The sequence below is a fragment of the Homarus americanus genome, unplaced genomic scaffold (genome assembly GCF_018991925.1).
Source record: "Homarus americanus isolate GMGI-L3 unplaced genomic scaffold, GMGI_Hamer_2.0 scaffold51476, whole genome shotgun sequence".
NCBI lineage: Eukaryota > Metazoa > Arthropoda > Malacostraca > Decapoda > Nephropidae > Homarus > Homarus americanus.
The window spans coordinates 5,301,648-5,316,028 of NW_024736148.1; the positions used below are offsets into that span (position 1 = coordinate 5,301,648).

General features: G+C 44.2%; 1 protein-coding gene across 1 annotated transcript; it reads left to right on the forward strand.

Moving 5' to 3' along the window:
* Positions 1-5,037: 5,037 nt before the first annotated feature.
* Positions 5,038-6,175, forward strand: LOC121871989 (SCAN domain-containing protein 3-like). The gene is made up of 2 exons (XM_042374609.1): positions 5,038-5,274; positions 5,576-6,175. The coding sequence occupies exons 1-2, from the start codon at positions 5,038-5,040 to the stop codon at positions 6,173-6,175; spliced, it is 837 nt and encodes a 278-aa protein (XP_042230543.1).
* Positions 6,176-14,381: the final 8,206 nt, after the last annotated feature.

Consider the following 14,381-nt stretch of genomic DNA (forward strand, 5'->3'; position numbering starts at 1 on the left):
ATTCTAATTCACCTCAAATCAACATACAACCGCCACCCCCGCCAATCCCCAAACACAAACTCCCCCCTCCCACAACCAATCTCCGCCAGACAAAGCCTCTCATAACACTACAACTCTCCAAAACCAAATCAAACATACCCAACCTCTATACCAGCCACTGTCAACAAAATCGACCTAACTCAAGACTGAAACCAAACAACCTATATCTCACTCTCATCTCCGTTCACAATTTGACAAAGCTCAAATCTGTCCCCTGCTATTACTAAATAACTCTCCTACGATACACTCATCCTTCCTTACTACGAATACTTTGACATTTCAAGCTCAAAGATTCAAAACTCTTCCTCCAACTCTCTCCATTTCTCTCTGACATAGCTGAAAGACCCACAACTCTCAGAACCAAATCAAAACATACCCAACGTCTGTGACATCCAATTCTCAATAAAATCGACCTAACTCAAGACTGAAACCATTCAGCCTATATCTCATTCTCGTCTCCGTTCATAATTTGACAAAAAAGCTCAAATCTGTCTGCTGCTATTACTAAAAACTCTCCTACGATACGCTCATCCTTCCTTACTATGAATACTTTGACATTTCAAGCTCAAAGATTCAAAACCCTTCCTCCAACTCGCTCTGTTCCTCTTTGACATAGCTCAAAGACTTTACCTTCATCTTTCTCCAAACAACCCTACGACTAGCTAAATTTCCATGTTTTCACCTTCTCTGTTACTTTGATCGTGTGTTGCCTGTGCGTCCGTCCACCTGCGCTTCTCGGCTTGCGCCGCCGCCGTGGCGGGGCGGTTCTTCCTCCGCTTTGCCAACACTGCCTAGGCTAAGACGACAACCAGAGCACCCGCGTTGGCCCTTTGCTTGCCCGGACCTGCTCCCGCCCTCCCTCTGCCTCGTCCTGATTATGATTGTTGCACCCTCAGGGCATATTGCCTACCCCCTCACGCAAGCGGTGTTTAGCCACTGCACCTGTTCTCTCCTTCTAAAATTCACTTCTATCCTCCCTTTATCCTTCCCCTGAACCTCCTTCCCCCCTGTCACTAGCATTTTTCGTTCGTTCGCTGTACGCTGATTGGCTGGTCGGCGCGCGGCCGGAGCTCAGTTGGGAGTTGTAGGGGAGAGGAGCCACTACAGTCCCATCCAGGTGGTGAAGTGCGGGCCCAGGTGAAGTAGTCTGCCAGTGTTGATTATACGTTCTGGTTATTGTTGCCGTTGCTAAAAATGCGGTGTCTTGCATTGAAATCTCCCAGGATGTACATTGGAATATTATAATTTGTTAGTTTCAGTAGGTCTTCAATAGGGAGGGATGGTCTTCTTGGGGATAGGTATGTTGTTGCGATTATTATTTCGCCCTGTGTTGTCTGTACTTTAATGGCAAGGAATTCGCTGTTAAGGTTGTCTATTAGTATGTGCTTGATACCCTTTTTCACCGCAACGGCAACTCCATCATGTTTTTTTCCACTTTTGTTCGATTGGTGGGTGTCGTAGTTAAATATTTTGATTTTGTTTTTCTCGGGTTCGCCGTGTGCTCTTATCAGTATTATATCTGGATTGTTTTCATTATATATGTTACAAAGCGATGTTTTGCATGTATGCCAATCACGGACATTGTGTTGTAGTGTAATGAGCGGATTTCCTTTACTTCATATTTTATCATCCAGATATTCCTTTCTGTTATTATTCTTCAATTCTTTGTCTATATATACCTTGTATTCTTGCTTATATTCTTATATAAGTAATTCTGATATTTCTCTTCTTATAGTTTCCAAGTCTTATATTTCTTTTCATATAATGTATATTATATTTTCTGAATTTATATGTCCTTACCTTGCTGATGTATACTCTGTTTTATTATATTCTCAACCATGGATTAGTCTGGGGAACCGTGTTATTCTTAGTACAATTCCATAATTAACATCCTTACAACAATTTCACTATGAGTATCAGGGTCTATGATATTCATAGGTGAAAAGAGCTTACAAGTCTCGGACAACAAATACGGCATCTCTATGACCGACGTCAATGATACAGAGAAAACGGAGGATGTTTCCACTGGGAGACTCGAAAGGTTTACAGGTTTTGTGGGCGTGGAGCGTAATATGAATTATCAGGCTTTAACAGGCTAGCCGTCATTACGACCGTGACAAGACATCTCTAAGTTGATGCAAAGCAAGGGTGTTCTCTTACCAATTCAAATGCATGAACACTCTTTGCGGAATTTAGGAATACCTGAGTTTTTCCGGTAATGCGACATAGAAAACGGAGGACGCAGATCTCCTGAAGTGGTTAGAGAATGAATCTTTTAATTGGGAGACTCAATGTGGCATATCCACATTGATGCTTTTTCAGTTTGACCGAGAAATAGCAGTTCGGGTGCAATATTCCATCTTTTCCTCTTTGCACCAACTCCTGTGTCACACGCATCCGATTGTATCACAAACTGTTTCTTAAAATCTGGGAGTTGCAGTACAGGAGCCATTGCCAACAACCCACGAACCTTTTCGAATGCTGTCTGGTATTCATCAGTCCACACAAACTTTCTTTTTGGGCTGACCAAATCTGTCATGGGAGTGACCACAATGGCAAAATTTTGACAAAACCGCCTGTAGAATCCAGCCATCCAGAGAAATCTTCTGAGAGCCTTTCGATTGTGAGGTGCGGGTAGACTGAGAATATCGGCAACCTTGGCATCAATTGGAGCAATTTTCCCTTGTCCAATGACATGACCAAGGAAGATTAAGGTGGCATGTCCGAATTCACTCTTGAGTAGGTTTACGGTGAAGTTGAACTCTGCTAGACGATTGAAGAGTTCACGGAGTCGGCCAATGTGTTGTACCCATGTGTCACCGACGACGACCAGATCATCTAGATGGGCGTACACTCCAGGCAGGCCTGATGTCACTATATACATTGCTCGCTGATATGTTGCTGATGCTCCTTTGAGGCCGAAGGGCATAACTTTGTATTGCCACAGCCCCTCCGCAGTGACAAAAGCTGAAATCTGCTTTGCTGCTTCCGAGTTTGATTTGGTAGTAGCCTTTGAGAAGATCCAGCTTGGTGACAAATGATGCTCGACCCACACTACCGATGATGTCGTCGATGCGCAGCAATGGATATGCATCAGCACGTGTCACCAGGTTGACCTTCCTGTAGTCAGTACACATGCGGACACTTCCGTCGGGTTTAGGCACCAGCACACAGGGTGACGCCCATGCACTACTGCTCCTCTCCACTATGTCATGTTCCAGCAGATACTCCACCTCCTGCTTCAGCTTCTCCCGCTTATCAGGGCTCATTCGGTAGGGTGCTTGCTTGATGGGAGATGTTCCAGGCAGCAGAACTAGGTTGTGCTCCAGCATAGAACACTGGCGTGGCACATCGTCGAAGAGTGGCTTGAACTCCTGCAGCAGTTGCACCACATCCTGAGACTGTTGTTGTGAAAGATGGAATACTTTAAAGGTAGGGTCACACAATATACTGGAATTATAGATATTTATGGGATATCCACTTGGAACCACCTCCTCTCCTCCTGTTACCGAACAAACCACTTCACTCCTACCAAAATACGGTTTTAACCTGTTGATATGAGTCAAACTCTCCAATTTTCTCTTGTCTGGAGTCGCTATGACATAGTTGAGGTCATTTAATTTCTTAACTATAGTGAATGGACCCTCATATTTAGCTTGAAGGGGATTTCTATACAGGGGTATCTCCAGGCTTAAATTCTCTAGCTTGACAATGCTCATCATATTGCTTTTTCATTTTCTCCTGTACTTCTGACAGATTTTCACGAGCAATCTCACCTACTCTCTTCAGTTTCTCTTTAAACTTCTCTACATACACTGACAAAGGGACTTTTATCTCATTACTTATCCAATTTTCCTTCAACACAGTCATAAGACCTCTTACAGCATGACCAAAAATCATTTCAAAGGGACTGAACCCTAGGGAATCTTGGGGACTCTCTCTTATGGCAAACAACATAAGTGGCACTCCTTCATCCCAATACTTATCAGACTCCATACAGTATTTTCTAAGCATAGATTTAAAAGTCTGATGGAATCTCTCTAGGGCACCTTGGGTTTGAGGGTGGTACGCAGAAGCTAAGTATTGCTTAATACCCAATTCATTCATCACCTGCTGGAAAAGGAAAGAAGTGAAATTAGTACCCTGATCCGACTGAACAACTCTAGGAATGCCATATTTAGTGAAGAAGTTAGTCACAGCCTTTACCACACTCTTTGCTTTGATGTTTTGCAATGGTATAGCCTCTGGGTACCTGGTGGTAGTACACATGATTGTTAACAAATGTTGGTGGCCACATCGAGTTTTTGGGAGAAGACCTACACCAGTGGTTCTCAACCTGGGGGCCATGGCCCCCAAGGGAGCCATGGCAAGAATTTAGGGGAGCCACGGCGAGCTGTTATAAATTGTACGTTTCCAAATAATGTTGGGAATCTGAATTAAACAAAACTTGTATTACTTATTTTGACTTGGCAGAAGAGAATTTTCATTCTTTTTTTGTCATTTTGTTTAATCATAACGACAATACAATTTTAATATTTACAGACTCTGGTGCTATTTTTTTTTTTTTTTTATGGATTATTTAAGATTTCACAGGTCCAGTCCCTGTCTGTGTGACAGGCGCTGGACCGAACTGCTGAACTGACTTGTTCAGTACGTGTCCGTGTGTCATCCCTTTGCAAGTGGTGATAGGACCGAATGATCTTAGTCTGGCCTGGGATACCATCACGAAAACAGTGGAGTGATTGTCTCTGAACCATATATTGTGTTTGAGCTTGACTCAAGCATAATATACTCCGTAATTGGTTACTTATTTTTTCATAATTCATGTGGTCGCTGCTTTACGTAGGTGAAATATTTGTACACTTCCTTTATTAATTATTTCCTTATTTATTGGTGCCATTGTTGTTCATACTCATTCTTTACTTATACAATCCTGTGCTGTGCTTCAAAGTGCTGGGGAACGATTCTATAAGGCCTAGTAAGCTGAAGCATCATCTGATGACGATCAATCCACAGTATGCGGAGAGAGACACCGATTTCTTCAGGCGCCATGAACGGAGTTTGGGAAAACAGAAACTGGGCGAGAGTGGTGCCTTCCAACAACAGACCGTAAGTGTAGTTGAGGCATCATACGAGGTTTCCCTCGAAATAGCAAAGCAAAAGAAGCCCCATACAATTGGTGAAACTTTAATTAAGCCATGTGCTCGAAAAATAGTCAAACGGGTTCTTGGAGAGGCAAGTAAACGTAAAATTCAACAATTTCATTGTCAAACCATACAGTGAAACGGAGAATTAATGAAATGTCAGATGACATAAAGGAAAAAGTGATACAGATCAAATTATCTTCAACTGGTATGTTTGCAATACAGCTGGATGAGTCAACGGACGTGAGTTCTTGTGCACAGCTACTCGTGTTTGTTAGGTATGTTTTCTTGTGTGACGTCAAGGAGGAATATCTGTTCTGTACACAGCTTGAGACTACCACAACAGCTGTAGGTGTGATGGAAAAGCTGTCTTCTTTCTTCACAGCTAACAGGATCAGCTGGGATCAAAATCGGGGTTTCAGAAGCGTGTCAAGGAAGTAGCTCCGAATGCCAAGGGGATCCATTGTATGATCCATCATTTTGCACTGGCGTCGAAAACCCTCCCTGATGAACTTTGCAAGATCCTGGAGGCAGTGGTCAAATGTGTCAACTTTGTGAAAGCTTTAGATCTGAACTCTTGCTTTTTCCAGAACCTTTGTAGAGACATGGATTCAGAGCATGAAGCCCTCCTCTTTTACTCCAAAGTGCGCTGGATTTCCAAGGGCAATGTTGTGAATCGAGTGTTTGAACTTCGGGGAGAGCTTAAGTTGTGCCTGGAAGTGCAAGGGAAAGATGACCTATTAAGTCACTTCAATGAAGTGTTGTGGGAGCCACATCTTGCATATTTAGCAGATATATTTGAGCTGCTAAACAGGCTGAATCTCAAGCTGCAGGGCAAGGACAGAAATGTGTTTCACCTCATGGATTGTCTTCGTGCATTTCTTGCCAAGCTCCAGAATTGGCAAAGGAAAATCATTGCAGGAAATGTTGCCATGTTTGAGAATCTTTCAACTGTTCTTGATGAGAATGAAGATCATCTGCTTGACCCATGACTCAAAACTGAAATCACTCAGCACCTGAAATCCTTGGAAAGTGAGCTCAAAAAGTATTTCCCAGAATTCGAGGAGGAAGATGGGAAATAGGTGAGGAATCCTTTCTCTGGCACTCATGATATTGCTACCATTCCCAATGATGTTCAGGACGAATTTCTTGATCTCAAGAATGATTCTGCTGCCAAAGATATCTGACTGTATTCTGGTGCTCAATGTATCAGTCATATCCAAAAGTTAGCGAGATTGGACTTCGAGTCCTCTTGCCTTTTTCAACTACCTATTTATGCGAATCTGGTTTCTCCACCTTTCTACATATAAAGAGTAAAAGCCGGAACCGACTGGATGTGGACCCGGACATGAGATGTGCATTGTCAGTGACACAACCTCGGATCAGTCACCTGACTGAAAGGAAACAATGTCAGCCTTCCCATCGAGCTGTGACAAAATACGCATAGGTCATATGAACTTTTTCCCAACCAAATTCAAGTTTGCTGTGAGGCTTGTCTAGTAGTCGCTCTAGTCTAGTGACGTCAGTTATGTAAATCATGTAAGTCTATCAAAATATAAGATAATTATGATTGTCAACCTGCATTTTATTTTTCAACATTATTTGTGGGGGGGTTTGGGAGAAAAATGAAGGAGGCCACGAGGATGTTGAAAATTCCTCAAGGGGGGAATGGAGTGAAAAAGGTTGAGAACCACTGACCTACACAATCAATTATAACCCAGCTAAATGGCTCATCTACCATAGGAATGGGTTTTAGGGGAGCAGGTTTTATGACCTGATTCGGTTTACCAGCCATCTGACATTCATGACAAGTTCTACAGTATCTGGCAACATTACCTTTCGTTCCAGGCCAGTAAAAATGCGACAAAATCCTCTTGTATGTTTTCCTAACTCCTAAATGACCTCTCAAAAAGTCGTGTGCTAATTTCAAGATTTCTCCCCTGTGACAATTGGGAATCACAACCGGATGCACAACATTCCACTCATCAGCAGGATCAGATACAGATCTGAACTTCCTCATAAGTAACCCTGAATCCATGTAGTAACAAACAGGCAAGCGAGCCGCTTCTTCCATATCCACAGCCTTCCTACATAGTTCAGATAATTCGGAGTCACTCTGCTGATCATATATTAGTTTTTCCCTAGTGACAGGTATTTTTTGAATGGTAATGTTGTCACCAGAAGAGAGATCAGCTTCAGATTTTGGGGAATGAATGTTAACTGAATCTTTAGCTTCACTCACATCTCTCCCACCAATGTCACTATCAAATGAATCATCCTGACTGTCAAACAGATTCTCAATACCCTAATGAATTTTCATTATTGCCAGGTGTATTACTATCAGCAATACAAAGCTTAGGGTCAACTGAAGGAACGGTCTGTACCTTATTCCGAAGAGTCTGGCTCCTTGTAACTGTACATAAAGGAAATAAATCAGGGTATTCTTCTTCAATTAAACCAGTATTATTCTCCACTGTAGGAGTCGAAGATACCACAGGATCTGGCACTACGCTGGCTCTTGCAATATCATTACCCAGCAAAAAAGTAACCCCTGTCACAGGAAGAGAATCTTGAACACCAATAGTCACCCAACCAGTCACAAGTGAAGTTCTCAAAAACAACAAACACAAAGGAACAGTGATCACTCCACCGATACCCTTAAGCACCAAATGCTCTCCAGTATAGGAATCTTCCACGCAAGGAACAGATCCTTTCAACAGAATACTGTGGAAAGCACCAGTGTCACGCAAAATCTTTGCAGGGTACTGATCACCTGATTCTTCGACTGCAACTGAACCATCAAACATGAAAGGTTCAAAAGAATCCTCCTTTGGGCGATTTCTCACTAAAGTTTTGTCAAACTTCTCCAGAGGTTCGAATGAGAGCACTGGCTCTTCCTTCTGCTTCCAATTTAGGGCAATTTGCAATCACATGACCTGGTTTCTTACAGTAAAAACAGACAAATGCTTTAGTCTTGGCATATGTCTTGGAAAGCTCACCTGAGTTTCCACGAAAATTTACTTTACTAGAAGCAGTACTACTATCCTGCCTACCACCCTTTTCCTTGGTTACAAAACCCTTTCCACCTGAATGATTTTGAGATTTAACAGGATGCATTTTATGAGTAAGGGCATAGCTATCAGCTAATGCAGCAGCTTTATGAACATTACTAATATCTCTCTCTCCTAAGTACAATTGTATATCTCTTGGAGTGGCTCGTTTGAACTGTTCTAAAATAACCAACTAAACAAGTTCCTCAAACGTTTCTGAAGGTTCCAAGTGTTCCCTAAAGAAGGCAGTGATGGGTAGGGAAACACCGGGTAACACTGAAGTCCATTTATTAACGGATAGGAGAAATACAATTGGTGACTAGCGTGTGCCATGCACGGCCCACAGAGTCAGACTGAGACTGCCTTGCCATATGGCAGCCTCGGGGCAATGTTGCCACATAACACGTGCAGTGTTGCCACGTAATTACATATATAAATGCTACTCGGCACAGTAGCTTATGTACAGGGTTGCTACTTGGCACAGTAGCTTAGATACATAACCTACATCTCCCTCCCCCCCTCACGCTCATAGTCTTTGTCTTGAGCGGACTTCTTAGTCCTAAGTCGCTCCGAGCGTCGAGGTGCACTGTGGGGCGGATCCTCGTGAGGTGTAGGGGACTCGTCCTCGGTCAGGGGGCCAGCAGCAGGGGGTGGGACTGGCCGGAGGAAGCGGCGGTTCCTCCACCAGACGCGGCCGCTCGGCATCCTGACCTTGTAGTCCCGCGACCGGCCGACGCCCATCACTATGCCCACCTTGTCCCAACGTGTCGTCGTCGGGTCCTGGACGCGGACAAGGGCACCAATCTTCAGCGGCTGAAGAGGGCGGGCACGGTTGTCATACCGAGCCTTGGAGTCCTGGGCACGTGTAGCGGCGCGGCGGTCACAGCTCTCGGCTCTGGTCTGCCACTCCTTCGCAAAGGCCTTGGCGTGTGCAGGAACGCAAGAGCGGAGAGGGTGAGCGTCCTGTGTGGGTGGGAGTGGACACGGGTTCTGGGCAGCTCTGTGCGGCAGTGCCAGGCACGTCGCTAGTTGATTCACACACCCTGCTGGCGGTGTACCGAGCAGCTGGGATCTGCTCGGGAAAGTCTCTAGGCACCACGCCTAACTCCTTGCATTGCTCCCACGACAACAAGGGTGTAGCGAGAGTAGGCTGCACATCGATCCATCCGTGACACGACCTGTCACCGTAGGTGATCTCCGCTTGAAAGGAGCCCACAGCGTCCGGCATCTGGGAACCATCCGCATTGTAGTACTGCAGCTGCGGCGGTGGTCCCAGGTCGCGTTTGGTGAGGCCCAGTTTCTGGAGGTGCTTCAGGCCTATCACCGTAGTATCAGCGCCGGTGTCCGGTATCACCTCGATGTGACCCAACACATCACCGTGTGTGACGGCGACGCGGATGGTAGGGGAAGGGGTAGCCCTGGGGCGTGTGGTTGATTCCACCCTCCTGATGTGACTCAGCTGCTGCTTGGGGCTGCGTGGGCCATTTGAAGGGGGCTGCGTGCGAACCACCCCGAGGGAAGTGCGCTGCTTTCCTCCTCGTCTCTGGCTTTTGGGCTTGGGTTAGCGGCAGCACTTGTCGTAGTGTCCATAGCGACCGCAGGCCTGACACTTGTAGCCTCGTGCAGGGCACCTGTCTGTGTTAGACCAGTGGCCCTTACGGTCACATCCACGACACGGTGCGTCGGCGGCCGGGCATATCTTGGGGCCATGCTGCTTTCCACAGCTGCCACAGGAAGCACTAGGCGGAGGCGTGGAAGAACGTGCAGCAGCCTTCACGTTGTTGGCCACCTTCTTACCCTTCTTGTATTGTGAGATAGCTCTCACAGCAGGTGGGGCCCGTAAGGCAGAGGTGGCGGACTTGGTGGCCTCGTATGACCGACATTCAGTCACTACCACCTGGAGTGTGGAGGAAGCGTCCAGGGGGATGAGTCGCTGCACCAACTCTTCTTGCCTGACACCTGTCAAGATCCCGTGCTTGATCCAGGCTTCCTCATATTCCTGGCTGTGCGCCTTGCAGACGTCGATCTCCTCCGACAAACTCTTCAAACGTACAAAAAAGTCGTCAAAGGATTCATTCTCCGCCTGCTTGCAGCTGGTGAAGGCGCGGCGACGCAAAGCCTCGTTATTCCGACCCTTAACGTGCTCCTGCAAAAGGTCGAGCACATCCGTCACTGAAGAGTTAGAATCGGGAGGCACTTGTAACGTGTGCTCCAAAACTCTCTGGGTCTCCAGCGACAAACACATCCGCAGTTGGATGAGCTGTTTGTTTGGAGGCATGCTGTCAAGGTCCACCATCGTGGAGTAATCTGTCCACCGCCGCCTCCACTCACGAAAAAGCTGAAACGTGACGTCTGGTGAGAGGGCGGGTGGGGGTTGAACAGATGCCTTGGGAGCTGTTGGAGTAGCAAGAGTGCCTGGAGGACGCTGGTGTGGTGGAGGAGGGAGGGTACTGGCGCCTTGGTGCGCGATACCTGCGAGTGAGGGAGGGTGGGTTAGCGCCAGGGTCGCCAATATTGCATCAAAACGCGCCTTTTCCTCCTCTCTTCGTATCTCCTCCCTCTGAAGTTCCATTTTTCTGCGTCTCTCATCCCTGTCGTCCATCCACCTCAGAATTGTGGCAATGTCCGTCGTTGTAGGTGAAGGATGAGGGGCGGTGGGCGCAGAAGCTCCATCTATGCCTGGTAGAGGAGAAGGTGGTGGGGAGTCGTGTCTCCCATCTTGACGTTGTCCCTTCTTACCGCCCATCTTAGTATGCTTGAATTGCGCTGTTTAGTATATAAAGTGGCGCCTCATCAGCTCGAACCACATATATATGACATAAACAGCGCAGAAATAACGCATAGAGTGCACTGTTTTGTCCATGAGTGCGTGCGTGTGTGTGTGTGTGTCTCAGAGAGCAGATCGTGGTGGCCGCCGCGGAGGCAAGATCATCAGTGTCTCCCTGGATGTCACACGAGAAGGGTGTACGCCTGCGTGCTCTGTGGGTACCACAAAAGACAGGCCAATGCTCAACTCTCAGCTCTAGACACACTAATACACTGACACTAACACTGCCACCGTCACTAAAACGCACTGTGACGGGGCAACACTGCACGTCGCAGCGAAACACAACGCAACACAACACAACACACTAAGAGTCGACGCGCACATCGCTGACAGTCGCACATCGCCGGCTAACTGTCCATTGTTCACACACTTGTAAGTCCACAGATCCTACTCACTGCACCATGAAGGTTCCAAATGTTCCCTGAAGAAGGCAGTGATGGGTAGGGAAACACCGGGTAACACTGAAGTCCATTTATTAACGGATAGAAGAAATACAATTGGTGACTAGCGTGTGCCATGCACGGCCCACAGAGTCAGACTGAGACTGCCTTGCCATATGGCAGCCTCGGGGCAATGTTGCCACATAACACGTGCAGTGTTGCCACGTAATTACATATATAAATGCTACTCGGCACAGTAGCATAGATACATAACCTACAGTTTCTACCTTGCTAGACTTTATCCACCTTCCACACATTTTACTCAATGAATAAACAAATTCTATATACGACTGTACATCAATCTTTCTCATAGTCCTAAATTTCACTCTATATGTTTCAGGAATGAGTTCATATTCCTTAAGAATTTCTTCTTTCACTAACTTATAACTACGACAAACTTCACTTGACAAAGACAGAAATGCTGAACGAGCTGAGCCAGTGAGCACACTTTGAATCATAGCAATCCATGACTCTTCAGGCCACTGAAAAGACTTTGCAATTTTCTCAAACTGCATGAAAAACGCTTCTGGATCCTCCTCGTTAAAAGCAGGCATAAGTCTCAAATGTTTTGTCACATCAAACAATTTTGTCTCAGATTCTAAAGACTATGCCTGTAAGTCTTGTCTTCTACTGCTAACCTGTGCTAACGCTAATTCATGCTGCCTTTCACTCTCTCTTTCCCTTTCCTTCTAAGCCAACTCATGCAACTTATCTTTTTCTCGTTCTTGCCTTCCATGCTCCAATTCTAGTTTTCTTATCTCTACAGCTTCCCTGGGGTCAAATGCATGCAAAGTCAGTGCCCCCTTCGGTAGTCCTCTTCATTCACAAGTTCAGTTAGAACTGCATTTTGAATCACAGACTTCCTTTGACTATGTTGATACTCAATTTCATATGTATCAGCAAGTCTCATCCAATCATCCTTTCGTAGAACACTCTTTCAACATATTCATGGATGGATTCTCAACAAACTCCTCAACATCAAAAGTAGCCATGATTAAACAATAAAGAATATCAATACTGTATCTAAATATTCCCAATAGTTAATGAGTGATAAAGGGATCTATCCTGGCAAGGTCGCCAATTTTGTTATGACCCTAGGCCTCTTAGGGTGTAACAATTACAAATTCAACTTATCTTTGTATTATATATCCAAGGAATAGATCCCACCAAACTCATCACCTCATTACTATGGGGTATATTGAAATACATGGAGTAAATTTAATTACAGAATATATTAACAAACAAACAATAAAACAAATATATCAGTATGTCCAAAAATAAGCAAATACAAACTAAATCTGATCAAATAAACGACTCAACCGAGTGACAAAATAATGAACATCAAAGTACTGTATAGACTAAACACTTATTTAGTCTAGAAACTACCATGAACAACGTGGTTATCCAACACACGCAACTCATAAACAAGTAAGTTATTTACTGTTGAACTCTAAAATGTGACTACCCAGAGTCTCACATATAAAACACTATATAATACTTGGCGTTCTTAAAAGTCGAGCAAGGTTAACACGTTATACCACTAGAAATATACAATAGGAGAGGAGATACTTATCTTATGACTGCCGGCCCAATACTGGCATCACCCGGCTTGGGAGTTAAACAGAGCAAGCAGAGGTGGGCGGAAATGACGTCACAAACAAAAGACGTTCACGTTGCGAATCCACAACCAACGATGGAACGCTCACTCGTAACAGCTTCTACACCTTAAACCAATTCACACTTAGGTGGCCCATGGGCCGGCCATCCTCGTTACATGAGGGGCAACCAGGTCCAGCGGTTTGGATGTTTATTCCTGTCAATAGTCAGATCTTTAAAATTTTGAAATAGAAAATTGTCTATGTTGCCATAACTGAAATCCTCCATGTCTAGGGGGTGGCTAGAGTTGTGATACTGTGTTGTCTTATAAGGCTCTTAATATCTTTGGTTTAATAAACTGTAATTTGGCAATATGTAAACACACCAATCTATAGTACTGTACTTTGAAGGTAACACCACTTAAGTTGTGCAAAAACAGTATATCATTCTTTTTGGGGACAGAATTCCATTTCACTGTATGAACTACAGTATTGTAAATACTATTTTTTTAAAAATTAATTTAATATCCTTCATGTAGGTAGCGGATTGCTATTATAATTTAATTGACTTTCATTTCATTATCAGTGTTATGATCCTTTTTAGTAGAATGTATTTTAATTATGTTAAGTAGGATACTGTCAATTCATTTTGCCACACCTAATTTAATAACAGTATACCCGTATAGTATTCTAAAAAAAAAATCTTTAATTGATCGCTGTTACTACAACAGCATCTTGTTACCATGTGCTCATTTATAGAAATGCAAGTTATCATTTTGAATGTGAAGTTCACTGAACAATTTACATACAGCAGGATAAATTAAGTCAACCAGCTAATCAAGTTGAGCTTGAATAAATTTTTCCTTACTACATTTTTCATAAGTGATCATACAACCTACAGTACTATAACTGAACAAAGTTGAGATAACACTGATAAACGAGAAGCATAATACCACATGTACTGCATAATACAGACGCTCGGAATGTGGCTGAAGAAAAAACATACCTGGAATAAAAAATTTAGAGCGAACATTATCTTGGAGGTTAAGGTTAAATATTCTCCAAGATATCCAGCATTGCACTTTGTCATACACTGTTGCTGACTTTGACACTAAGTAATGACAAAGATTGAAATAACTACAGTACCAGGTAACAATGTAATTTGATCTCTAGCTCCAAATTGTTATTGTTTCAGTAATGACATTATCCTCTGCCTAAAAACTCGTTCCATATAAACTCGATTATAAAAAGTTATAAACCATAGGAAAAGAAGAAAACTATAAACA

Excerpts from the sequence above, each read along its gene's own strand:
- LOC121871989 (XM_042374609.1), top strand. The coding sequence starts at position 5,038 with ATGACGATCAATCCACAGTATGCGGAGAGAGACACCGATTTCTTCAGG. Across the intron at positions 5,275-5,575 it reads TCAAACGGGTTCTTGGAGAG|GATCAGCTGGGATCAAAATC; the intron begins GCAAGTAAACGT and ends CACAGCTAACAG.